Here is a 27706-nt window from a genome sequence, read left to right as displayed (position 1 = left end):
AGGCTTTAGAGACGCATTGCTGCAAATTATACCCATCTCTATAACCAGTCCTGAAGATAGAGTAAAATTTTTGTTAGTTGATGCAAACCCACGCATTACCCATGTGGTAGCGGTCTTTGTGATGAAGGCCATGAAAGCCAGGGAAAGATTTATGAACGACAATGTAAAGACCCCTTCATCGTCTGCTTAACTCGCTGTTCGTTTTCCCTCCTTTTCTACTTTGTGGGAAGAAGGTTTTGTTGGCATAGTATGTAATGAATTTTAATATTTTTAACTACTGATTTTAGTGTTGATTTTTGTGCACAGGCATGGTCCTCACAATAAACGGATTTGATTGATATAACATGAAATGGTTTTCTGGAGGAGACCGTGTTGACATTGTAGCCTAAAATAAGTTGGTCAAGTACATGGGTAGGCAAACTAAGGCCTGGGGGCTGGATCCAGCCCAATTGCCTTCTAAATCCAGCCCATGGATGGTCCGGGAATCAGCATGTTTTTACATGAGTAGAATGTGTCCTTTTATTTCAAATGGATCTCTGGGTTATTTGTGGGGCATAGAAATTCGTTCATTCCCTCCCCCCCAAAAAATAGTCCGAGCCCCCCCACAAGGTCTGAGGGACAGTGGACTGGCTCCCTGCTGAAAAAGTTTGCTGACCCCTGGTCAAGTATGTAGCATAGATGCTTCCTCAAACTGGATGCATCAATGCTACATACTTCATCACTCTGGGAGCTGTAGTACGATGAAGCTGCTGAGAAGCTCCCTGTGCCAAAACTGGAGTCCCCTGGGTTCCCTAAAGGGGAGCCTTGACAGATATGTTACATTCCACATCCTAACTTGTTTCCCTGCCATGAGATATTGTGCTCTTCTGCAGCAGGAAGAGATGCCCCACTCAGAGCTCTTGGTCCCGTTTTGGCCTCCTAAGACTGGAAATCGCTCAGTCTATGTCTGGAGCCCTTTGGCTGGAGCATGCCCTGTCACCTGCGGGGGAGGTAAGGTGGTTTCCTAGGTGCTTCTTGTGCATTAATGAGCTCATCAAAGACTATTTTGTGTATTATCATTTTTCAGAAGGGAGCTTTGTCTTGACAACACTATTTGTTGTTGTTGTTTAGTCGTTTAGTCATGTCCGACTCTTCGTGACCCCATGGACCAGAGCACGCCAGGCACTCCTGTCTTCCACTGTCTCCCACAGTTTGGTCAGACTCATGTTTGTAGCTTGGAGAACACTGTCCAACCATCTTGTCCTCTGTCGTCCCCTTCTCCTTGTGCCCTCCATCTTTCCCAACATCAGGGTCTTTTCCAGGGAGTCTTCTCTTCTCATGAGGTGGCCAAAGTATTGCAGCCTAAGCTTCACGATCTTCCTTCCAGTGAGCACTCAGGGCTGATTTCCTTAAGAATGGATAGGTTTGATCTTCTTGCAGTCCATGGGACTCTCAAGAGTCTCCTCCAGCACCATAATTCAAAAGCATCAATTCTTCGGCGACCAGCCTTCTTTATGGTCCAGCTCTCACTTCCATACATCACTACTGGGAAAACCATGGCTTTAACTATACGGACCTTTGTTGGCAAGGTCCAACAACACTATTATCCTACACTAATTGTTTGTTTGACTTCAAAGCATTTTCATTCTGCTCTTCAACCAAAACAGCTCCCAGAGTGGCTTACATATGATCAATAAAGTGATGTGACAATAGAGTGATGTGACATGAAAGAAAATAGGGATGAGGAGGGAAGAGGAAAAAGCAAGCTCAGGGACTGGTTCTTAATGTTAGATAATAGCCTGATGGAATGCAAAGGCCATGGATAGATGGCAGTTGAAGGCTGGAGAAGCCCAGTGGAATTGGTCTCTCAGCAGAGCTGATGTAGTCCCAACCCTCACTCTGCTGCAGCCTGATGGGATGGCTGCTGCCCAGCTGAGAGTTGAGATGAAGCCAAATGCAACTGATCTCTTAGTAGAGCCAGTAGAATAGCTCTGTTTACATTCTCTTTTTCTGCTGCAGTCCAATGGAATGATCACTACTAGTTGTATGGGAGCCAAAGATGACTGGTAGAGTAGCTCTGCTTCTTGTTTCTTTCCCACTCCTCTGCATAGCTGTCAACTTTTTCCTTTTCTCGCAAGGAATCCTATTCAGGAAAAGGGAATTTCCCTTTAAAAAATGGAAACATTGATAGCTATTCTCCTCTGCAGCCTGACTGGATGGTGGCTACTAGGTGACAGTTGAGGGAGAACCAAAATCAATTGGTCTTTCAGTAGAGCCAGTGGAATAGCACTGCTTCCCTTCTGTGCTTCTGGCTTCACAGCCAGATGGAATGGCTGCTGCCAGGCTGAGAGCTGGAAAGAGGGAAGATCCAGTGTCCCTGCGAGAAGGAATTAAAAGAAATTGGAGCTCATCAAGTGGGCTCCTGGGGGGAAACAAAGGAGTTTTACATAATCCATTCTGGCCACTTCTCTTTCCAGGCTTGATGTGGCTGAGCTATGTCTGCCTGGTCTTTGACACCAGAGAGGAAGCAGAGGAGGAACGTTGTAACCAGGCACCAAAGCCAGCGAGTCAGCTGGAACTGTGTAACCCCACGCCATGTCCAGCAAGGTAAAAGTGCATAGCATAAGTATGAATAAATCTTGCAGATCTAGCCTGTATTCCTGTCACAGGCCCTTGAGGCACATTCACAGCCCAGAAGAAAGAAAAAAGAATCCACTCACTCATGTGTTTACAAACGATTCCTTGCCTGATGGTCACCTGGAGATTATTCCTGCTTGCCACCAGTGGCTGGATCTGTATTTTTGTCACAAGCCTGAGGAAGTTGATGGAATAAATTGATTTGTGTCTGTCTCCTCCTTTCCTGCTCTCTCTCCAGCTGGGAAGTGAAGGAACTCGCTCCATGCCCTGTGACCTGTGGTGGAGGAAAGATACCCCTCTCAGTCCGCTGTGTCCGGCGAGACAGGAACACAACCCGGACTCTTCCTCACTCGAAATGTAGCTGGATACACAGGCCAGCCAGCAGCAGAGAATGTGCTATGGAGCCATGCCCAGCCAGGTAAGTGCCAATCGTTTTGAGGGCAGTGGCCAAGGAGAGCCTTCTTTGTCTTTTATGATGAATTCATAATCTCTAGAGCCAGGTCTGGGATTGGCCTGTTAACAGTGGGTGGAACTAAGAGTGGGAGTCACATGTTAGCCCCCAAGTGCTTTTGATTCAACAACTGGGTTCTGTCGTTTCCACCTGCCAGGTGGTCCTACAAAATGGGCACGTGTAGCACCAGTTGTGGTAGAGGTGTGATGCGCAAGGTCCTCTACTGTGCACGGGCAACAGGGGAGAAGGCGGAGGAAGAGATTCTACCAGATATGGTCTGTGAGAGTTTGCCTCGCCCTGAAGAGCAGGAAGCGTGCAACCTGGAACCATGTCCCCCAAGGTCATTCATTAGTTGTGCATTCATTTAACTGGAGTCTTTTCCTCATCACCACAAATATTATTTTGTTATTATTTAGCCAATTTATAGACTGCTTATCTATCTGTACTATATATCTAGGAAAGTTGTTTTTTCAGTGTGCATTTGAATTTTGCAACCATATTTAGCATGATGGTTCCTGAGGCGAAGGAGCAAGTTTTTGTCTATACTGGAATACAGTTGAAAGCAATTTTGAATTAAGATGATGGACTGAACCTTTCAAATCTTCAACGATTTTCTTTTGTTTGTTAGAATTCCCAAGGCATGCCAGCTATGAGGCTGCTAGTTATGCATAAATTATATTCAAATGGTTCAGACTGAGACGAAGACACTAGAACAACAACAACAAAATGCCAAGGGCTCCAAAACATGCAACAGCTCTTTACACATAAACAGATAACTTTAAAATGCTACATATAATTTTCTTATTACCTTGATGTTTTAGATTGAATTTGAATGTGGTGTGTAAATTGCTCTGGGCTGTATTTATGAAGAGCAGTATAGACAGATATAGATAATCTGATATTCCCAAATGTTTTGTGCAAAGTGGAATGATAGGAGGGCCCTGTTAAAATCTGGGGATGGTGCGGAGGGCAGTTGTGTGTGTTCCCTTGACTCACTGATCAACTCTCTTCTCTCTCTCTCTCTCTTTCTCTGAGAAGGTGGAAAGTGACTAGAATGGGTCCGTGTTCCTCCTCCTGTGGACTTGGGGTAGCCACCCAGTTGGTGACCTGCATGCAGCTTTCTGGGGGACAAGAGATTGAGCTGGCTAAGAGCCAGTGCCGAGAAGCAGAGAAGCCCCCCTTCAGTGTGCCTTGTGTGATCCGGGTCTGCCCTTATGAATGGAGGGTCACCAAATGGACACAGGTAAACCTTTCAGTCAGGGGTGGGGAACTAAAGCCTTGGGGTCACCTGGCCTCTCTATCTGGCCAGCAAAACTCTTCCCAGGCCACACACCCCATTGGCCTTGCTTCATATCTCAAGTGCTTTAGCCTGGCAAGAATGTGTCCCTGAAGTCTGATAATGCATCTTGCTTGGATGGAAGATGGAGACAGGGTAGGGTGAATCTGCAAAATTTCTATCCATTGCTCTTCCTACTTATGCCTCTGGCCCCAACATGGAATGTGGCCTTCAGAGGGCTGCCTAGAAGGGCAGGCTCTCAGGCTCTCAGGCTAAAAATGGTTTCCCACCCCTGGTTCAGGCTTCAATACCATTCAGAGATGTATTGGAATTAGGACAGAGCTGGGTTGCTCTCAAGAACCCCCCTTGGCACTTGCCAAGGTCCCCTGCCCCTCTCATTTTTTACTTTGAGGACTTGTTCTAGGGGCATTGCCTGCTTTTTTGTCAGTCTTTGTTTTTTGGGAAAGTGGTTAAATGTTTTGCCTGTTTAGAGAGGCAGATTCAGTATCACCAGCTTTTCTTCTGTGAAATGGGCATTTTGTGGTGCCCACCACAGTTTTCTTAGATTTCCAAATGTTACCTCCAGCCCAAACTGGTTGTGGGGAGCCCTGGGTTAGACTCTTCGACTAGAGCTAGATCAGCCTAGCTTCACATCCCAAATGCGACCCTTGTGGGAGTCATTCTTTCCCAGCCCACCCTTCTCACACAAAACAGGGAAAGCCATCTGTACTGCCTTGTGGTCTCTGAGGAAAAGGCAGCATAGAAGTGTCATAAGCCAATGATGGGGCAGTTGGGGGTGATGTATAAAAGTGTTTCCTGCCCATATTATTCCAGGGCTCCTCTCATCCGAGAATGCTTACTGTGCATTTAAAAATAGCTTCTGGGTTTCTTCCTCCAGTGTTCTGCCTCTTGTGGGAATGGTATTCAGACACGACAGGATTTCTGCATCAATCCCGAAAATGGATCACGGGTGAACCCCACCTTTTGCATGCACTCCCCTAAGCCTGTGATGCTGCGAAGTTGCTCCGTCTCTCCCTGCCTTGAACAGGCCACAGCAGGTCCGGTCTCCAGGACAGATCTCAGGACTTTGCCGCCTCCTACGGAGCAACTGATGGCTGCGGTGACCATTGGCCCTGAAAAGCCACACCATAAAGCTTTGGACCTTCCACAGCCTGATCGACCAGCTCCTTCCATGAAACGATTTGAGGATATACCATGGGACGCTGATGAGTACAGTTGCGCAGCTTGTATTTACTTATGTGTGATTATCACTAGACTTCGCCTTTTAACAGGGGCTGCCAACCCTTTTTAGGCCAGGAAGTACATTTGTGAGGAAGTGCAATTGGTGGGGCATATTTGAGAGACCTACAGACTCTCTTGGGTGTTAATATCAAACGAACTTTCAAAAGTTCAGGGGTGGTGGTTGCCTGGAAGAGAACATTCTCTGTGGCAGCCCCTAAGTTTTGGAATTCCCTCTCCACAGAGGTCCATCTGGCTTCTTAACTATACAGCTTCCAGAGAAAGCTGTACAGATGTACTTTTTTACCCTGGCCGTTGACACCTGAGTTGTGTGTGGTTTTGGACCCACAGTGTACCTATGATTGCTAAGTGTTCTTAGTAATAAATTCCAAATTGTTGTAACCCACCTTAGGATCTGCAGGAGAAAGGCAGGTAATAATTTAATAATAATAAATTCATAAAATGGCTGTTGCAGTGCATGGCATAATGACTTCAATGTAAGAGAAGCTGGTGCTCTGGTACTGAGCTATGCCCTCTTAAGAACATAAGAAGAGGCTACCGGATCAGTCCAAGGGCCCAGCTAGTCCTCTTCTCACAATTGCTGATCAGATGCACTAATGGGAATGGCATTCAGAAGCATTGCTGCCTTTCTTCCTTTGCAGGTCCCTGTGGGCAGCTGCTCCTAAATTCCACTGGGTTCATCAACATGACTGGTGTGCAAGCCAGCGACTGCATTGTTGCCATTGGCCGCCCCTTAGGAGAGGTCCTAAGGGTCCAAGTGCTGGAGAGCTCCCTGAACTGCAGTGCAGGTGAGTGTTTGGTTCATAGCACTGGAGGACATGAGAGCTGGGAAGCCACCAGTTCAAATCTTAACTCAACCAGGAGATGCTAGGCTGAAATAACTTCTCCACACTATTCTGTGGCCTGAATTGAGATTACAGGTGCCTGCATAGTTATGTATGTCCCCGACAGCTCAGGATTGGAGAGAAATCCAACTGGATTTGCACTGAAAGACAAACTTATCATAATTCACATTTTCTGAAACAATGTATGACCCGAAGCACAGCCCTCCTTCAAAATTTGTGCAGTGCAGTTCTCCAGCCTCGAGTAATGCATGCAGGAAAACATGCTTTTGGGTAAAGTGCACATATAAATAAATATAGGTATATATATTAGTGAAAATAGCATACAAAAATGCATTACATTAGGGGAAAGTGCTGTGCCAAAATATATGTATATTAAGCAAAATTGTGGAATACTCTGCCAATAGAGATTCAGCAGGTGCCTTGTGCTTCAGCACCTGCTGGAAAATTTTCTATTCTGTCAGGCTTATACAGACGATTAAGAAAACATATTTCTAGAATAGTTAGCTGATTCTGATGTTAACTTTATACAAGGTTTCTATTGTATTGTTTCACGTATAGTAGTTTTTGAAAAATGAATAGTGGTTTATAAATATTTTTACAATTAAGATTACAAACAAGCATGTGCATATAAAGATAAAATAGCAGATTATAAGAAATAGCAGCTAAATGTTCATGAGGACCTTTTTAAAAATTACACACTGATGCAGAAATGCAGTGAACACAAAACTGGAAAAATTAAGAACTGAGAGGAACCAAAATGGACAGAATTAGTTGCCGTTCCCTACTATCAGCAGGCAGTCTCATTTTTTTATAAAATGGTTGTGGATGATCAGTCTGACATGTTCCCCAGCATCCCTTGTCTTTTGCTCCAGGTGACGTGATGTTGTTTTCTACACGGATGATGTGGCGGACAGGCTGTAAGAAGCTGGTGCATTCCACCATAAACACCAGGACCAACACGCTGGTGGTGAGACAGCGCCGCCTGTGTCCTGGGAATGGAGTTTCCCTTTGGTACAGCAGCAAAGTGGCAGCTAAGAAATACCATCAAGGTAGGTTTGGTTGCTGCCATACTGAGCTGGCTCCACTGGAAGTGAAAAAGGGAGCTCTAAGAAGGGCTTAGGGTTCCATGAGAGACATGAGGTCTGTGGCTGGATCCTCTGGTGTAAAAATAGGTTGGTACACGGGCCACCCAGACCAGGCACTTGTGTTAGGGGTCGGGCGCACCACTGGGCAGTGCACTCACTCACGGGAGCCTGCCACTCCCCTTGCTTTTAATGTTTTGTTCTTGTAATGCAACTACAGTCTGTTTTCACTGCTACTTTGTCTCTGCCTTGCTCTGAGGAAGGGAAAGCGGGTCCTTTCACAGAGTGAGGCGTTTGGGGAGGGATAGTCTAGTACATGGGTAGGTAAACTAAGGCCCGGGGGCTGGATCTGGCCCAATCGCCTTCTAAATCTGGCCCGCGGACAGTCTAGGAATCAATGTGTTTTTACATGAGTAGAATACGTGCTTTTATTTAAAATGCATCTCTGGATTATTTGTGGGGCATAGGAATTCGTTCATTTATTCCCCCCAAAAAATATAGTCCGGCCCCCCACAAGGTCTGAGGGACTGTGGACTGGCCCCCTGCTGAAAAAGTCTGCTGACCCCTGGTCTAGGAGAGTTCCTGGATTGCTTTCATTTTTCCAGGGCAGCTAGGAATTCTCTTTCGAAAACATTTTAAAAGTTTTAAAGCACAAGTAAAACTCTACCACAAATCCCTGGACTCATTGCTCTCTTCTGCATCCATTTCCTTAACCACAGATTGCGACGTGCAGCTGTTCGGTCCCAGTGGGAGAATAGTGACCCCTATACCTTTGGCAGGCTGGGAACAACAAGGGGCTTGCAGGACATTTGTTGACGTGGCTCCAAGGCATCGCATTGCCATTCACGCTGCATATGTGGACCCAATAGCTGACTCCAACCAAACACACTCCAGTTACATCTCGGTGAGAAAAGTGCACAGAGTAAGGGTCCAGGTGTCACACACTAGGAGAAGAAAAGCAAAACATTAATCAGATGCAAGGGTGGGGAACCTGATCAGCACTCAATTTACAGCGGTGTGGGTGGTTCCTTCTGCACAGGACGCTAAGCCAAGGGGGTGAAAAACAACAACAACAACAACAACAACCTATATTCATATGGGTACCTACTGAGAATATCCACTGTACCAAAAGGAATTATTGTGAAAATAAAAGATATGGGAGGTGGGAAGGGCAAGCCAGATTTTGTTCTCACTCAGGGTGACGTATTACCAAAGTCCGCCACTGACCTATTGGCTGCATTCCTTCCTGGACAACTTTCTGGAGCCATTTACTCATGGTGAGCAGAGCCAGAGGCAAAAGTGTGTGGAACAATGAGTGCAAATGTTACAGGAGGCTATTTTCTAACATGCACTCAGATTTTGTTGTTGTCTTCTGCTTTTTCTCTCTCCCCCCACCCGCTCCTTTTCCATCAAAATGCTGCTTCTACCCTGGACATTTATGGTGGAAGAGCCACTCATGGGACCCCTCCAGAGTCCATACTAGGTTTGGGTTGTTGTTGTTTTTTCCTGAAATCATGTAACTTTCCACACCACAAATGTTCTGGTTTATTTTTTATCCCACATTTGTTGCCCTGTAGCAGAAATGTTACCCTTCCAGGTCGTAATAGTGTGGTTCAGTTTTGGGGAAGCATTGCAGAACAAACAATAAAGCAGAATAATGTGTGAACAGTCCAGGATAAACCCACCACCAATGCAACAAATGTAGGACAAAAAATAAAATAAACCAGAACGTTTGTGGTGTGAAAAGTTACATGATTTCAGCAGGAATTTTATGGAACATGTGCTGACTGAAAATGGAGCAGTAAGTCCACCTCAAAACATCTGCAGGTACAAAAGTGTGGTCATGTATAACCCTCCCAATACCATCATAAGCACAAATCAAAATGAACGTAAAGTAAAACTGGAGAAATGAAGGAATCCTTAGGCACTGTGAACATAAGAACATAAAGAAAGCCTGTTGTATCAGGCCAGTGGCCCACCTAGTCCAGCATCCTGTTCTCACAGTGACCAACCAGGTATCTGTGGGAAACCCGAAAACAGAACCCGAGCACAAGAGCACTCTCCCCTCCTGTGGTTTCCAGCAAATGATGTTCAGAAGCATTGCTGCCTCCAACTGTGGAGTCAGAGCATAAGGCAACATGGCTAGTAGCCATTGATAGCCCTCTCTGTTCCATTAAATTTGTCTACTTCTTTTCTAAAGCTGCTCAAGTTGATGGCCATCACTGCCTACTGTGGGAGTGAGTTCCATGGTTTAACTCTGCACTGCAAAGTATAGTTTAACTGTTGTGGATGTCACGTTTCTGGGTCTTTGGCTGACCTGACCTTCCATTCTTCAGATCCGAGATGTCAATGCCATGAAGACCGCAGTTTTCCATGGAAACCAGCCATTCTACTGGGAGTCAGTTGGGAGCAGGGCCGAAATTGAATTCAGCAAAGACTTTGCCAGCGTCGGTTTCCAAGCAGAATACTGGGTAATTTTGCCCAAATAAACACAGCCTCAAGTTGTTTCAAGGGCAACTGTTCATCCAAGGGTTATATAGCCAGGGGGAGTTAGTAAACAGAGTTTGTCTTGTAAGAGGGATGAAAAGTGATATCCACTGAAAAACTCTTAAGAGGTTGCAGGAGCCCTTCTCTTTTTTTGCACCTGTTCCCATTGCTGTGGAAGGGAGGGGCTTCTCATGCCTGAACTCACCCTGGCTCTGCCACTGTCTCAGGTGGGGATCTCCACCGATTCAATTATTTTTCCTTCAAATGCTGCTGCTCTTGTTTTCAAGCAGAGTTAGTCCTGCTCCTCTCATGTGCTAAAGTCAACATACACATACCTCTTGGAGATCTGCCAATAAAGTCTTTATATGGGTGTGAACCTGAAAACTTATTAGCCTGAAATTAATAATCCCTGCACCTGTGTACTGTATCAGTAAGCCTGAGTTGGTCAATCTCTGCTGTCCTCTACCTAGAAATTATTATTCCAAATGCCTCTGATTTTTAGGTGAGGTGTATACAGTATATTGAAAAATGCAGTGTGTTCAAATATGTTTGCAGTTGTGTGTGTTATACATCTACACTCACTACAGAAGTTTGTACATCTTTTTTATTATTTTTTCTTTTGTGATCAATCTAAAGAGGAGCGGAGCAGAAAATAGGACATTGAATTACTCCCCCCCCCTCTTTTTTTGCGGATTGTTGGAGTGGAGCGACTGAAATTTATCCTGGAATTCCTCTTTTTCCTTGTCTCATTCATCTTCTTTTTTACATACTATTTGAATCTCCTATTTTTTGCGATGCGCTTCTCCTTTTGCCCTATGCTTTGGATTGGTGGATTATAATCGGAGCATGAGTGGCAAATGCAGGTGTTCCAACTCTTGAATGTGAGGCAAATAGTGTTGGAGTTTGGTATATATCTTCCTCTACTGTATACCTAAAAATCAAAAGCTGTCATCCTACAACTCCCATTGGGGGATTTGTAGTGCCACATCACACTTCTGGATTTGCCTGGTCAGGGTGGGGGAAGGGAGCAGAAGAGAAAGGAAGTTTTAATATGGTGGTTTTAAACAGTAGGAATTGAATGAAGCAGGGATGGAGAGACACTGGAGCTGTGAGAGGGTGGAGGGGCAGGCAGGCGGTAGGAGGGATTAGCGAGCAACACTAGCAGTGGCAACAGCCTTGAGTGTATGTGTGTACACAGCAGAGTGCAGGAATAAATAGTTTGATAATGCTGCAACTTATTGCAAGTTTGCTTTACTCCCAACACCCCTTCTGAACAAAATGTGTTCAAGTCCACAAGTCCGGTAGTCTCTGGGAAGTGGCTTAGTGAGACTGTCTGAAAACTATTCTTAAGACTGAGGTGGCATGGGTGTAGCAGGGGGTGGGGGGAGCAGACCCCCTAAACCAAGTAAACAAATAAAAATGCTCAACTAACTGACCAATTGCATTGCAGACAACTTGGTTCTGCCCACCCCCCATATAAAGCCTGGCTGTACCCATGTGAGGTGGTGTACATCGTTCTCTTTTTTCCGTTATCCTCACAACCAGTCCTTTTTATCTAGAAAAAGAGGCGCAGGTACAGAGTACCCTTGAGTACCCCTGGAAAAAAACATTGCTCACAACCACCCTGTGAGGTAGAGGTTAGGTTAAGAGAATTAACTGCCCCAAAGGTCACCCAGTGAGCTTCATGGCTGAATGGGTATTTGAAAACTCTTCCATATCCTAGTCCAACACTCTAACCCAGAGCTTTCCAAGCTTTTCATGTTGGTGACACACTTTTTAGAAATGCATCATTTCGTGACACAGTAATTCTGTTTCACTAGCAAACCAGAGGTTAAACTAATCATTTTCCAGCCCCTAGAGCAGCGTGAGGGGAGCGTTCGCATTGACACACTTACACACTGCAGCCGACACACTAAAGTGTCACGACACACAGTTTGGAAAGCTCTGCTCTAACCATCGCACCGCACTAGCATCTCCTTCCATTTGCACTGGCAAGCAAGATTTTAACATGTTTCAAAATTCAGCTTCATGTGAAAATTCAGCATCACATCTTAGAAAGAGCATAGAGTCGTTATGCATTTGCTGCTATTCCTCCCCTTTCTATTTCCTTTTTTTTAAGGGGGTGTGAGATATCTCAGCTACCAGTTTCCTATAGCATACCCTCCAGCATTTCTGCGATGAAAATAGGGATATCCCATTCCATAATGATATAGACACATACTCCACACATCTGACTGGGTTGCGCCAGCCACTCTGGGCTGCTTTTATATATATATATATATATATATATATATATATATATATATACACACACACACACACACACATACATACATCGGTGTGTGTGTACAAACGCACACACACACACAAATAAAACATTAAACAAAAACCACCCCTATACAGGATTGCCTTCAGACGGCTCGGAGGTCTCATAACTCCATACCCTCCAACATTTCTCCAATGAAAATACAGATATCCTAAGCAAAAGTGGAACATTCTGGGATCAAGTCAGAAACCGGGGCAGCTACTTTAAATCAGGGACACCCCTGGAAAATAGGAACACTTGGTGCCAGTTTTATTACGTGGCTTCAAAATTAACAAGGGAGTTGCAGCCCTTAACAAACAAAGGTCAGTCTACTTTTCCCTCCTTAAGTCTACGGATGAGAGATGCAGACAGCCCCTCCCATTTCATCCTCTTGCAAAGGGGGAGGGGACCCAGAATGCAATACAAAGGGAGAAGCTTGGGGGGGGACAGCTGGTTGGGGTGGGCGGGGCTGTCTCCATTGTCAGCTGGAGCTGCTTTTAAAGGGACAGTGGGTGGGCAGTGGGTGTACAGCGATGCACTGAGGACTAGGATCCTGCCCAGTGCTGGGGGCGGGGGAGAAATTACAGTGGCAAGCAGCAGAGGAGAAAGGTGGATTTACCTGTCGTTTAACACACATACCCAAAGGCAGGATGAATTCCCATGAAGAGCAGCCTCAGTCAGATGCAGCTACTGCTGCTGCTACCCCGTCTTCCGCCGATGATGATGATGGGATGACCTGGTGGTACAAGTGGTTATGCAGACTGGCTGGCATCATTGGGGGCATCTGTGAGTATTTCCTTTACTCCTCCCACCCCACAGTTTTTTCCTCCAGTGATTCCTCTATCCCTGCACCTCCAGAACAAAGTCCCAAGACCCAATTTGCCTCCTATGGTGGGGGCTTGCTTTGCACCGACTGGCTGATTTTGTGTCTTTGGGGATTTTTTGCTTTAATTTTCTCTCCTGTATGGGGCGGGGGAATAGCACTGCAAACTTTTTGTACACATGTTTTTGGGGTGGGTTTTTTTAAAAAAACAACAACAAAAAATGTTTTGTCACTCTTCTGTTGTGAGCTGTCAAGAGGACTAAGCTCTTGACTGCCTTCATTTAAATATAGTTAGTATTTAACTATAGGTAAATAAATACCTACATCAGGGTGTGCAATATGCAAAACAGATCAAAAGTGCAACAGGGTAGTGCCTATTTTGCATTAGCAAATGTTTGTATTTCTGCATTGCATTTTGGTGTTTGAGTTACTCAGAGTCACTTCATTGTTGTTTTTTTAAAATATCCCACCTTTTCTCAAAGGAGCTCAAGGCTCTCCTCCTCCCCATTTTATCCTCGCAAGAACCCTGTGAGGTATGTGAGGCTGGGAGGCAACAACTAGTCCAAGCTCAGCCAGTGGTCTCTCTCATGTCTCAGTCTACAGTGGTGTCATGTGGGGAACACCCACTGAATCAGATCAAAGGTCCAGCCAGCCAGATGCCACCAGGAAACCAGTAAGAAGGGTACCATGATATTAGCCATTCCATATTCTTCACCTCCAGGATCTGATATTCACTGGGTACTCTGCTTCCGACCATGGAGGCTCCACTATCTTATCAGGGCCAGTCGATGTTGACTCAGGCCACATCTGCACTACACATTTAAAGCAATAACATACAACTTTAAACAACCATGCCTTCCCACAAAGAATCCTGGGACCTGTAGTTTGCTAAGGGTGCTGAGAGATGTTAGAAGACCTCCTATTCCCTTCACAGAGTTACAGTTCCCCGAGTTCCCTGTGAAGAGGGATCAACTATTAAATCACACTGGAATTGTAGCTCTGTGAGGCAGGGGCATGAGAACTGGGACCTTATTGGTGGTGACTCCATGCTTGTGACACACCCTTTCAAGTTATTTGCATATGTCTGCCATCAGCGCAGCTGGACTTTTTATATAAAAACCACACGTTTCCAGGGTCTTTTTCCTTGAATGATTTAATAGGGCAGCTGGCCTGAAACTTTTGTTTTAGTTTTGTGTTGTTTCTGGCTTTTTTCTAATATTAAGTTTGTTTTCATTCACTACAATGGCCCTTTGCTAGCCTGTGGGTTAGTTAAGGGACTTGGTTTGACTGGTTCTTGATTTGTTTTTGTTTTTAATTGAAATGTAATATTGCATTTTGTGTTTGCCATAAGCTGCCTTGCAAGGGTGTTGCTCTAAAAGGTGGCCTGGAAACATTCAAATAAATAAAAGCAGATAGATAGAATGAAGCTCTTTTCAAAAAGTGCACCCTCTCTCATTCAGGAATGGAATGCAGGGCATGGCTGCCCAGCCGACTGGGTACAGGAGCACTCCGTGCTGTACCATTTTGTTGCAGAGCCCATTTGTATAGTTGATTTGCTCGTTCTCTGGTATTTTGCATTTCTAAGCAGAGTTTACTCTTGCAGAAGTCAGTGTTTTTAAAAAGTGTTTTGCAAAGGCTGATTAAGTTGGGGACTGTGCCTGAGACACTTGCTTACGACTTGAAAGAACTTCTCCTTTGCTACACCCAGCCATGGATACCTGTTCCCAATTGCTTCTCTGTAATGTGATTTCTTCCTCATGGTTTAGGGCACACCTGATAGCGGGGTTGAACTTTGTTCCTGCTGTACTTTGCTCCCTATGTTTAAACTTGTTGTGTAATATTTTGTCAACCTGGTATTCCTCAGCCCCAGGCCACTCTTTCTGTTCCTTGGATCCCTCTTCACACCACACCCCTCACCAGCCAAGTGTTGACCCCTCCTTGAGCAGAGGCTCCAGGTTGCCCCCAAGATTGAGGGGGCCCAGCAGATGTGGCGCGTGACATCACAGGCACGATGCATGTGCAACTTCTGTCCTCAGAAGGAGGCCGAGCACTCTGGCGGAGGCTGGGTGCTGAAACTGCAGCACACACAGGGTTCCCTTCAAACAAATATCGAGAAGATTTCCCCCCCTTGAACTCTGATAATGCTTCCTGCATGTCTACATGGAGGTTAGAGAGGGGTGTGTGAGGCTGTAGAATCTGGCCTACTGTACAAAAATTCACATTCATTGTCCCAGCCACTATTCTCCTTGCATCATGGGCGAGCTGGCTCTGGCTATAGTAGAATTTGGCTGGGTTCCACTCTCTGCTTATCCTACCCACTTGTTAGGGAAAGTTTCACCTGCTAAAATTCTCAGACTTTGGCTGCTTTTAAAGACAGCACTTCCCCCTGCCCCTCCCCACCCACAAAAAAGCAACTATGCCCTGAACAGTCCGAAAATAAGCCTTGGAACCACCTGGGATTTGGTCCTCATTAAACTTGCAGCAAGGTTCTCTGCATCCGATACAACATCAGACCCCTTTCGCGGTCGTCAGCAGGTAACTTAATCCCAGTATTATGCGACACTGCTCATGAAAAAACAAGGGCCAGCAGAGCTGAGTTGACAAGAAATAATGGCACAAAGAAAACAGATGCACACAGATGCACTCAATTCTCCCACCCACCCCAAAAAAACCCTACAAAAATTAGCTTTGGAAACATTGTCAGAGTTTGTAGAGAACAAATGTCCAGTTCTCAAAGCTCTTGGAACCCAGTCTGGTTACGTCCAGGAGAATCACATCAAAGTTTTTCCTCTGCTATGAAAGCAGAGCGTGACCTTAGGCCGGTGACCAGCCCTCAGCGTCAGAACCTGTCCTCAGAATGGCCACAAAATTTTGTCATCTTCATCATGTGATGTCATTTTGCAGCTTCACTTCTCACAGTCCATGGTTGAACTGTGGAACTCACTCCCACAAGATGTAGTGATAACAACCAACCTGGATGGCTTTAAAAGAAGATTCGTAGCCAAAATCATGGAGGACAAGGGTATGGATCTCAATGTCCACTGTTGGAAGCGGTGAATACCATTGTTAGTGTGCCTCTTGGAGTGAAGTCAAACTGCTGTGATCTTCTGTGGTGTGCAAGCCTGGGCAGTATTTGGAGCAATATGTTTGGCACCAGCTTGGCTGCAGGATTTGCTGGAAGGGGGACAGCAAGGTGCCATCCATCCATCTTAGGGACTCCAAATTTGTGTGATTTACTCCTTAGCCTTCCCCGTCCCCTGAAGATATCCCACAAGGCAGTGGAGGTTTAGGATCACAGTTTTTCTTCAGCTAGATGGGCTACCTTCCTAGAAGAGTTTGGATTTGATATCCCGCTTTAACACTACCCTAAGGAGTCTCAAAGCTGCTAACATTCTCCTTTCCCTTCCTCCCCCACAACAAACACTCTGTGAGGTGAGTGGGGCTGAGAGACTTCAGAGAAGTGTGACTGGCCCAAGGTCACCCAGCAGCTGCATGCGGAGGTTCTCCAGATTACGAGTCTACTGCTCTTAACCACTGCACCACACTGGCTCTCCTAGGTTGATGAGCCCCATCTGCCCCTCACTTCCCTCTACAACATGAATGCAAAACGCCTTCTTCACTGTTGGACCCACTATTGGTCTCATCCACTCAATCCACCAGAGCCTGTTTTCACATGCAGGAGTAGTCCCTGACTCTGCAAGGGTTTGAGACCCATCAGCTATCCTTACCTGGTTAGCCGGCCAGTTGAAGCTGCTCCTGGGTTGTGGCCACTGTCACATCCTGGCAACTTCTAGGAGTCACAGGTGAGAGCTGGTGGGGGGGAGGTGGTGGACAAGCTACCCCAGAAGTAGCATGTTATGTCCCCTGCCAGATGTACTACCCCTCCCCTAACACCTCATAGGTAAAGGTAAAGGGTCCCCTGACCATTAGGTCCAGTCGCGGGGTTGCGGCGCTCATCTCGCTTTATTGGCCAAGGGAGCTTCCGGGTCATGTGGCCAGCATGACTAAGCCACTTCTGGCGAACCAGAGCAGCGCACGGAAATGCCGTTTACCTTCCCGCCAGAGCGGTACCTATTTATCTGCTTGCACTTTGACGCGCTTTCGAACTGCTAGGTTGGCAGGAGCTGGGACTGAGCAACGGGAGCTCACCCCGTCACGGGGATTCGAACCGCCGACCTTCTGATCAACAAGTCCTAGGCTCTGTGGTTTAGACCACAGCGCCACCTGCATCCCTCTAACACCTCATACACCCCAGTATATACCAGTGTAGACAGACCAGTTGCTGGGAAATGCAAGTGGACAGAGTGTGCTGTTGCACTCAAGACCTTCTTGGGAGCCTCCCAGAGGAATCAGGTCAGTCACTGTGAGAACAGGATGCCTTGACCCACCAGGGCTGATCTTAACATTTTCTACCTGCTTTGTCCTTTCAGCGTGTGCCTTTGCTGGCCTCTTTAACTGTGTGACCATCCACCCTCTCAACATCGCAGCTGGCGTTTGGATGATGTAAGTAAACTTGACTTCCTTTGCGGTGACTATTTGTTTCGAGTACCAGGGTGCTGCAAGTCAACGGCAAGTCAACTGAGATGGAAGTCTGTTGCAAATGCAGAGGCAGGCAATGAATGATTTGTCCTGGTGGGATGTGTGGCCTTTGCACTGCCCACTCAGCACAGTCTCTGGCCTTCCTACCAGTTCCATCCCCTCCAGGCTGAATCTACACAGATATAAAAAAACTCTGTGAAAGTGCTTTTTTTAAAAAAATTAAAAAGTAGTAAAGTATATATGGAATTTGCCACTAGCTCATCAGTGCCACCTAGTGGCACATTTGTTTAATACACTTAAAATGCACTTAAAACTTTATACAGTGGTACCTCTGGTTGCGAATGGGATCCATTCCAGAGGCCCATTTGCAAAATGAGCAGAACGCAACCCGCACCTGCGTGTCTGCATGTGCGCGGGTCGCGATTCACCGCTTCTGCGCATGCGTGTGATGTCATTTTGCACACCTGTGCATGCGCGAGTGGCGAAACCCGGAAGTAACCCTTTCCAGTACTTCCGGGTCGCCACAGGACGCAACCTGAAAATGCTCAACCTGAAGCAAACGTAAGATGAGGTATGACTGTATTTGCAGCTGAGTCCCTGTGGCTCCGAAAATAGAAAACCGTTCAGAGTGGCTTTGGGAGAGGGCCACAGCTTACTGGTAGAGCAAGGCTTAATCCCTGGCATCTCCAGGAGAGCCACTGTCAATCAATGCAGAGCTAGATGGTTCTGAGCTAGATGGACATGGGGTCTTACTGAGTACTAGGCAATTCCATGTGTCAACGGGCTGTTTGTTCAGAACCACGAGGACTAGAATCTTACCTTATTTCTAGGGAAAGAGCCATAGCTCGGTGCTAGAGCATCTGCTCTGGATGCAGAAGGTCCCAGGTCCAATTCCCGACATCTCTAGGTGTGGCTGGGAAGTCTCTTGCTCTTAAATCCCAGAGAGCTGCTGCCAGTTTATTTTATGCAATTTTAATTGAAAATATTTTAAAGCCACATTTCTGAGTAAATGCCCCAGGGCAAGCAAGGTGGAAGATTTAAAACAACAACACAGTACAAACTGGAAAACTTTTAAAACACTACAAAATTTAAAATACTTAAAATTAGAAGTAAAATAAAACACAGATCCCAAGACAGCATACCGTAATTGAGTCAGACCAAGCTAACAATCACCATACCTGGAGGGTTGGCTGCATTTAAAGGCACACCAACCACACCCACACTTTCTGAAACAACGAGAACTGAAACACAGCCAAATATTGAAATTTGTGCTTCTCTGGATTTTGCAGTGCAGTTCTCCAGCCAGCTCATATGTCCAAATTTGCATAGATGAAGGTAAAGTGTGCCTATCAGTACATAGATCAGTGAAAGTAACATATAAAAATGCTTTATATATGGGGAAATTGCCGTCTTGGCTGTCTCTTAGTGCAGCCCCAGGTCACTGAGCCTGAGCTTCCACAACCACTGCCTGCCATGAACCATAGCTGTCAATGTTTTCCCTTTTTTTAAGGGAAATTCCCTTATTCCGAATAGGATTCCTTGAAAGAAAAGGGAAAAGTTGACAGCTATGCCATGAACCACCAATGGCAGGATTGGTAGCAGCAGCAGATATGTTCTGTGCTTAAGGTAATGTTTTATTCTCTTGCTAGTTGTGCTGTTTTAAATGTGCATTTTATATTTGACATTATTAATGTTTTCTTTTGAAATGTTTAAGATAATTTGTTTGTTAACATTGCTGCATTAAATGCGCATTCTGTAGTTGGCCTCTTTTGCAATGTTCTGTTTTGAAATCTTTAAGATAATATTTTAGTTTCCTGTTAAATATCTTTGTTTGAATGTATACTTGAATTTCTTTAGTAATGTTTTATTCTGGATTGTTTTATTTGATGTTTCAATGTCGGTTCTAAGCTGCTTTGAGATTTTTTAATTAAGAATATAAAGCAGTAGAGAAATGAATAATAACAGGCAAAAATTCATAACAAAATGTGCACATAGGAAAAAGTTTGGGGTGGTTTTTCATGTGGACTTTTTTTTTTACAAAGGAAAATATTGCACATTTGTAGAAACATAGAGAACTGAACTTAAAATCAGAAAAATGAGAAACTGAGAGAAACCAAAACTGGCAGATTTGCCCATTCCAATTACAGTGGATCTGAAATGCCTTGGCTCCCGAACAAATCAATTCCCGAACGATTGAAACCCAAAAGTGAGTGTTCCGGTTTTCAAACAATTTTTGGAAGCTGAACGTTCGGCGCAGCTTCCGCAGCTTCTGATTGGCTGCAGGACGCTCCTACAGCCAATCGGAAGCCACGCCTTGGTTTTCGAATGGTTCTGAGTTGAACGGACTTCCGGAACGCATTCTGTTCGAGAACCAAGGTACGACTGTACTAGCTAAATAGCCCTCTGGCCGCAGTAAGGTTATAAAAGCTTAGAACCTAAAGCAGTCTAAGAGTTTCACTGGCTGTGGTGTCTAGGACTTTTGAGAAAAGGCAAGCAAGGGTTGACATGGTAGAAGTTCATAAAATTATGCATGGCATGAAGAAAATGGGTAGAAAAAAGTTTAAATCCCTCTCTTATAATGCTAGAACTCATGGGCATCCAACATGGCTGAAAGTCAAATAATTTAGGACAGACGAAAGGGTGGACTTCTTCTCTTAGTGTAGAGAAGAACTTGCTCCCACAGGAGGTAGTGATGGCCACCAACTTTAAGACGCCTTTAAGAGAAGATTAGGTAAATTCATGGAGGAGAAGGCTATCCATGATTTCTAAGCTATGATGGCTCTACCCTGTCTCCACACTTCAAAGCAGCAATGCTTCTGAATGCTGGAAACAACAGGAGAAGACAGAGCTCTTGTCCTTGGCTTCTGCTTGTGGGTTTCCTATTGGGGCAACTGGTTGGCCACTGTGAGAACAGGATGCTGGACTAGATGGGCCATTGGCCTGATCCAGCAAAAAATTCATGCGTTCACGGGATGGGTCCTTTCATTATGGATGGGGTGGATTCTCTCTGGTTTTGAGTGTGACTTCTTGCCCCAAAGGTTGAATGCCTTCGTCCTTTTCCTGTGCGAGGCCCCCTTCTGCTGCCAGTTCATCGAGTTTGCAAACGCTGTGTCAGCAAGGGCAGACAAACTGCGTCCATGGCAGAAAGGTGCCTTCTACTGCGGGTAAGTGTGTCTTAGGGTAGGGAGTGACTCTGGATTGCCAATATTGTGCCAGAGGGATTCAAGTGCATACCAGAGCTCTAAATTTGCACAGTTAAAGTGCTCTGGCATAACAAATCCACAGTAAACACAACAAAGCATACTCTTTGTGGTTTGGAAGGGGACGATGACTAATGAGAAGAATCACAGAATCATAGAATAGTTACAGGTAGGTAGCTGTGTTGATCTGCCGTAGTCGAAACAAAATAAAAAAGTTACTTTCAGTAGCACCTTAGAGACCAACTAAGTTTGTTATTGATATGAGCTTTTGTGTGCATGCTCCCTTCTTCAGATACACTGAAACAGGAGTCACCAGACCCTTATATATTGTGAGAGGGTGGGGAGGGGTATTACTCAGAAGGGTGGTGGGAATGGGTGATTGGCTGATAGGTGTGGTAAACCTGTTGACGACTGTTAACGACTGCAATTGGTCTTACAGTAAAAAGCAAGGGGTGAGATGGCTAAAAATAGCTTTATCATGTATAATGAGATAAGAATCCAATGTCTCTATTCAGACCAGGTCTCTCCATGGTTTTAATTTTGGTAATAAGTTGCAATTCAGCAACTTCTCTTTCCAGTCTATTTCTGAAATCATAGAATTGTAGAGTTGAAAGGGACCATGAGGACCATCTAGTCCAAACCCCTGCAATGCAGGGATCTTTTATAATAATAATAATAATAATAATAATAATAATAATAATAATTTATTATTTATACCCCGCCCATCTGGCTGGGCCTCCCCAGCCACTCTGGGCGGCTTCCATAGAAACCAAAAATACAGTAAAATATCACACGTTAAAAACTTCCCTGAACAGGGCTGCCTTAAGATGTCTTCTGAATGTCAGGTAGTTGTTTATCGCTTTGACATCTGCTGGAAGGGCGTTCCACAGGGTGGGCACCACTACCGAGAAGGCCCTCTGCCTGGTTCCCTGTAACTTTGCTTCTCGCAATGAGGGAACCGCCAGAAGGCCCTCGGCTCTGGCCCACAGCGTCTGGGCAGAACGATGGGGGTGGAGACGCTCCTTCAGGTATACTGGACCGAGGCCGTTTAGGGCTTTAAAGGTCAGCACCAACACTTTGAATTGTGCTCGGAAACGTACTTTTACCCAACATGGGGCTCAAACCCTGAAATTAAAAGTCTCATGCTCTACCAACTGAGCTATCCCAGAGTTCATATATATATATATATATATATATATATATATATATATATAGCATTTGTACCCTACTCTTCAGCCAAAAAGGTTCCTAGAGCAGCTTGCAATACAACAAAACAAGACAGTTCCTACCCACAAGCTTACAATCTAACAAGAACCCACATGACACGCAAGGGGGAAAGGACACGGAGGGTAGAGGAAAACAAAAAACACAGGCACAGATTTCTAGACAGTTGTTCCTGTATTGACCATCTGGTCCTGTATAGGGTCAGGAGGTGCCTGATGAAGCTGGGCCTCAAGTAAAGCTGATGAAATGAGCCTGGCTTCCTGGGGTGGAATGGCTGCCCTCAAGTAACAGTTAAGGAAGAAGAGGCCTGGTGGAGGCTGGCCTACTCCCTGGGAAGAGGGGTTGATAATTAAACAACTCTGGGAATTGTAGTTCTGTGAGGGGAATGGGGTTTTCTAAAAGTTCTCAGCTAACTACAATTCTCAGGATTCTTTTTTTGAGGGGAAGCCATGACTGTTTAAAACTTATCTAATAAAGCTTTAAATGCACGGTGCAGATGTGGCGAAAATCTTTTAATTTTTTTTTAAAAAAGGTTAATGAGTGTTGCCTGGCGTATGCTTCCTAGAAAAGTTTTTAATGGGCAATTTCTCATATTTGGAGTAGACCTGTTCAGTCATTTGTCCAGTAACTTTCAGTGAATCTACTCTGACACTGATCTGTTGGATATCACTCAGTATGTTTAAAATACAAATTGTTCTAAACTTTCCCCCCTTGAATGAGTTTGGTTCTTGAAGCTGGGTATGTTTTCCCTCTCCGCAGACCCCTTTCCAATATCTGATTTGTATGTACCCTAAATCTGGTTGTGTGATTAAAACACATTGTAATTCATGGGCATGCATGCCTAACTTGGGTTCATTCATTTCAATAGGTCATTTCAGTGACCATTTGGAAGCGAAAAATCTGAGGTCACAAATCCTGCACCAGCAAACGCTTGGTCCACATTTGGGTCCTTGTTTTGCTAGGCATCCTGTGTTGAAGTGGATTGCAGCACGACACTGCCCTAACTTCACAAGTTTCCTCTCTTTCCCCCCAGGATGGCTATATTCCCAGTTATACTGAGTCTGACTCTGACAACTTTATTAGGCAATGCCATTGCCTTTGCGACGGGAGTGCTCTATGGACTTTCAGCATTAGGCAAAAAGTAAGAGAGAAGAGTTTTCCCTCCCTCCCTGTTTCAGCCAGTGGATTGCTGGTCTTTCTTGGGTGCTGTGCTTGTCAAAACCACCACTCATTCCAAGCTCCTATGCTGTCTTTTGCCTTTTGTAGGGGAGACGCCATCACGTATGCAAGGATGCAGCAGTTGCAACGGACACAAACAAACGAAGAAGGGGTGACAGGAAGTGTCGAACCGCAGGCCGTGTGACATCGCCATTCTTTTGAGGCCAGTCATTCCCATCTCATTGAAAAGCAAAGCTTGGGAATTCACTCCAGCCTTAGAAACTGGCCTTGGAATCCTGTGCTGTGAAACTCTTTCAAAACTTCTAATTTCAAGCCGGAGAGTGCAGAATGAAAACATACCTTCTCTTTTGTCCCCAGAACATTTTTTAAAAAAACAAAAACACATTTATGCAACACTGTGAATCTTATATGCTGCAGCTTTAAGGGGGCAGGATTTAATGTGGGGGTCCTCCCTTCTCCCACCCTGCTCCTTTCTCAGGTTGGTGTGGAACCAAATAGGGTGAACAAGCCCCATTTGTCACATCACTGTGGTGGACTCTTAGTCGCCTGTGTTGCAACAGCCTTTTGATACAGTTTTAGCAGCTCAATACGGTACTTCTGAGATCATCAGAAGCTACATTCTGGGCCTTGATTTTATTTTGACATTTGGGGTGATGGGGAAGCTATTTTGGGAGCTGGAAAATGTGGTACCAAATGAATTCTAGGACCTCAGTTTTGAATATCTGAGCCACCAACCCAGTCTCTGATTTGGTGTTCTCTCTTAGAGTTACAAACTTTGGGGGCTTGATGGACCTTGCTGTCTTCCTAATTTAGAGTCTTATTTTCCCACCTCTGCATTGCAAAGAATTATTCCCCTGATGAATTTTTAGACCCATTTCTTTAGTAATTTTAGAACTGAGCAAACTGTGTGTTGATTTGTGAGATGCATTTTCTTAAGGAGAGAAATTACTTGAAAACCTTTAGTTTGTTTGCATTTGGTATTTTTCCTTTTAGGATTATCAAACGGGGGGGGGGGGGAGGAATAGCTTTTGCTGTGGGGGAAAAGGATAACTTTTTGGAGTGATCCTGGCTTCCAAGGGTGGAAAGGGCAGCCATTGTTGCATCCCAAAGTCTAGCAAAGGACCCCCTGCTTCCTTGGGAGAACTGGCACTCTCACTTTGCAGCAAATATGGCCAGAGGTGGCATGAGAGAATTATTGGTTTACAATACCTCAAAGCATTTCAAGTTAAGGGCCTCAATAAGCCCCTTCCCCATCTCCCATAAAAAACACTTGAGCTGCAATTATAGGCATTTTTTGTACATGTAAAAAGCACAAATCTTAGGTTCCATAATGCAATACTGTAAAATTGTTCAAGCAGTTGGCCAGTTTTGTTTCTGGTCACTGCTTTTTATAACTGGAAAAAAACTTCCTTGCCCTGAAATGCTATGCAGTTGCAATCTTCTTTGCTACTGCTTAACCTGTTTTACTACTTGATAATTCCACTTTCCGTATTTATACCCTGTAGCTATAAATTTAATTTATTATTCCTTTTCCTTGTAATTTGCTTTGGAAAGCATAAAAAATGTATTATTATTATTTATTTGGAGTTCCTCGAACTGTTCCGGTGAGGGATCTGTTCTCTTGGGGTATAGAACATGAGTCAGGTGCTTTCATTTGTTGGGAAACAATTTCTGTCTACTAGTGTTAGGTCACTGTCTTTTTAGGAAGAGGAAGATGGGGCTAGTTGGGAACTGAGTAGGGCACAGAAATAGTGTGAATAATTAATTAAGTCTATAGATGTAGTTGATAGAAGGGTGTGTGAGAATCTTACCTGCCAGATGCAATGTTGTGTCCCACCGCTAAGGGTCAGTATTTTCAAATGCATTATCAACAAGAAGTGATGGTATTATAGGCTTCCTTTAGGAGGAAATGCTTTGCTAGAGATTCTAGTTTCTTGTTGAAAGATAAGGTTTCAGAGGAAGGGACCTTTGTCAAAAAGCTCACCCCATCTCTGAAGATTGAACAAAGCTGGATCACTGCCATTTTGAAAGAGCATAAAAGAATAAGGCAGTCTCTTCTTAGGCGTAGTTAATTTTTGTGAATAATTATTGGAGACTCTGGATTCTACATTGTAAGAATTTCTTTTTCTTTTACTGTGCTGTATAAGAGATAACATTTTCTTGTTTCTAGGATGAGTATTGCACAGTATTGTCTGATTTTTCCCTTCAGGATTTTTTTTTTTTTTAAGCATGCAACAAACATACCACTTGTATTCACCAACACCATCTTTCAAGCAGATGGAAATGCAATGATTTAATTCTAGGATCCCTTCTGAAATTTATTTATCTTGTAATTCATGGCGGAATGAAAAGCTATTGTTTGAAAGACAGTGCATGCACCCTAGTGCAGGGGCACAGAACCCTTGTCAGCCTGAGGGCCATATCCCCTTTTTGACAACCTTTGGGGGCCACATACCAGAGGCAAAAGTGGGCCAAACGACATTTGTACAGTAGACGAGTTTCAGCACACATTCACACACGCCTTGCTTTCCTCCATCCTGGCAAGCAAGCAAGAGGCACCTTCAGGGTCCTAGGACACATTTCAGCCTGGCAAAACCACTTGAGGATGTGATGCAGGGCTGCTGAAGGGTGTGGTTTGGGGAGCTTTCTGAAGGCCAGTTAGAGAGGCCTGGAGGGCCACAGCTGGCCCCTGAACCTGAGGTTCCCCACCCCTGCTATTAAGGGGCCTCAGCAAGAGCTGTGCTGGATCAGACCAAAGGCCCATCTACTTCAGCATCTTGGTCTTATAGTGGACAACCAGATGCCTGTGGAAAGCTCACAAGACAAACCCAAGCACAACAGCACTCTCCTCACTTGTGATTTCCAGCAACTGGCACATAGAGGCAAGATGTAAACCACCTAGAGAGCTGCAGGTATAGGGTGGTATATAAATTCAATTAACAACAACAACAACAACATCATAGCAGCTGTGGCCAATAGACTTATTACCCTTCACAAATTTGTCCTAACCCATTTTAAAGCCATCTTTGCTTGGTGCCCCTCATGGAACAGCTCTCTGGAGTAAAATCCATAGCTCAACTACGTGCTGTGTGAAGAAGTCCTTACGCCTGTCTCGTGAATTATATGATGCACTAGTGGAGGGATATTGCGTAGAGTATGTCCCCTAGATGTTCATGGACTACAATTCCCATCAGCCCCAGCCAACATGGCCAATGGCCAGGGATTCTGGAAGTAAGATTCTGGAAGGCAACTGGCTGGTCATCTCTGGCCTACAGGATAAGCAACCATGAGCAGATGGCCTCCTCCTTTTCAAGGATGTGAATCTTTAGGGCCCATGAGGCAGATGAAGCAGCCCAGCTTAGGCAGTGGAATCCCATGGGTTAGTGCTGGGGTTGTGCAGCTGTGGCTTCCAGGGGGATTTTGCTGGAAGTCACCATACAACTCCAGTAAGTGAGGCTTTGAGGGGGCGCTGCTACAAGGGTGCACTTTCCTGTTTCTCCTCAGTTGGCAAAATGGGATGGGCCACTTCTGTGAAGCTGAGACTGTTGGCTGGCATCACTGGTCTACAGGGGAAAGGGTTGATCTGAGTAAACCAGTTTTTATTCTGTGCAGAATCCCTTGACAACCACCAGTTTACTGAACCTGCCTGTCACCGATCCTCTTTTTGTGTATGCAGTGAATAAAAAGACCATTCTACCTCTGGTAATAAGTTCTTCAGTTTCAAAAGCTACTTACTACAGTGGAATGTGTGTGTGTTTGTGTATGTATGTGCTTCCTGCTGCTAAAGAATGTGCTCTGGAAACAGAAAAGGCAGGATGCATTCTATAGAGCCAATTCCTGTGGATTAAAGAGCTTCTGACCCTTTTGATCTTTTCAGAGCTATTTCAGACTTAGAGGAGCTACTTCCTATCTTATGAAAATTGCACGTGTTTCACTTTTTCTGAAAGTTCCCCAGTACAGAATTGGGTGCTTTGCATGGCTTTACTTTTTAATCACTCCAAGTTCTAACCATCGTGATTCCAGAAGATAGCTTGAAAGTATGCTGACGTGGATGATGAATGTTCAAAAGACCAAAAGTGAGGGGGAGATATCCAGCAAATGAGGGTTGTGGGGAGTCTTGGTACTATTGAAAAGCTCCTACTTCTTCTGTAGTTGTTGAGCTTAACCTAGTCCAGGCATGTCCAAAGTCAATTTTGGGTGCTTAATCCAGCCCACTGGTCAGTTTAATCCTGCCCCTGTGGCAATTTATTTCCTGGGGTAAAATCCTAAAAAACCCTCAACAACTTCAATCCTAAAAAAAGGTTAACAACTTTGGTCGGCCCTTTGGTCGGCCCTCACGACCCTTCACGTCATCAAATCTGGCCCTCTTTGAAAAAAGTTTGGACACCACTGAACTAGTCCATAAAGCCCTCCCCCTTT

At 44.9% G+C, this 27706-nt stretch overlaps 2 protein-coding genes and 1 long non-coding RNA gene across 11 annotated transcripts in view; 2 read left to right on the top strand and 1 right to left on the bottom strand.

Moving 5' to 3' along the window:
• The window catches only part of ADAMTS13 (ADAM metallopeptidase with thrombospondin type 1 motif 13), a 39721-nt gene extending 29320 nt beyond the window's left edge, over positions 1-10401 (top strand). For 5 of the 9 annotated variants that reach the window (XM_079962530.1, XM_079962529.1, XM_079962528.1 and 2 more), the window contains 10 exons: positions 873-990; positions 2457-2586; positions 2855-3034; positions 3225-3407; positions 4106-4310; positions 5242-5578; positions 6245-6391; positions 7321-7497; positions 8250-8434; positions 9867-10401. In XM_079962530.1, the coding sequence (XP_079818656.1) occupies positions 873-990; positions 2457-2586; positions 2855-3034; positions 3225-3407; positions 4106-4310; positions 5242-5578; positions 6245-6391; positions 7321-7497; positions 8250-8434; positions 9867-10019 (1815 nt within the window). In that variant the 3' untranslated portion in view covers positions 10020-10401. Of the gene's footprint in view, positions 1-872; positions 991-2456; positions 2587-2854; positions 3035-3224; positions 3408-4105; positions 4311-5241; positions 5605-6244; positions 6392-7298; positions 7498-8249; positions 8435-9866 lie in introns of those variants that run through there. The other 4 variants (XM_079962527.1, XR_013835005.1, XR_013835006.1 and 1 more) reach the window with 4 other exon arrangements.
• Positions 10402-12812: 2411 nt separating this feature from the next.
• CACFD1 (calcium channel flower domain containing 1) lies at positions 12813-26983 on the top strand. Its single transcript, XM_079962593.1, has 5 exons — positions 12813-13108; positions 17576-17648; positions 20723-20848; positions 23142-23249; positions 23375-26983. Exons 1-5 carry the CDS (start codon positions 12973-12975, stop codon positions 23469-23471), a joined length of 540 nt encoding a protein of 179 aa, XP_079818719.1. The 5' UTR covers positions 12813-12972; the 3' UTR covers positions 23472-26983.
• On the bottom strand, positions 16288-17562 carry LOC307208163. Its single transcript, XR_013835027.1, has 3 exons — positions 17387-17562; positions 16691-17039; positions 16288-16463 (listed from the first exon to the last, which is right to left on the bottom strand). It is a non-coding gene; the product is annotated as an uncharacterized lncRNA (long non-coding RNA).
• Positions 26984-27706: the final 723 nt, after the last annotated feature.

The sequence above is a fragment of the Podarcis cretensis genome (assembly GCF_951804945.1).
Source record: "Podarcis cretensis genome assembly, chromosome: Z".
Taxonomy (NCBI): Eukaryota; Metazoa; Chordata; class Lepidosauria; order Squamata; family Lacertidae; genus Podarcis; species Podarcis cretensis.
The sequence above is the reverse complement of the archived record's forward strand: the minus strand, read 5'-3'. Positions and strand labels throughout refer to the sequence as shown.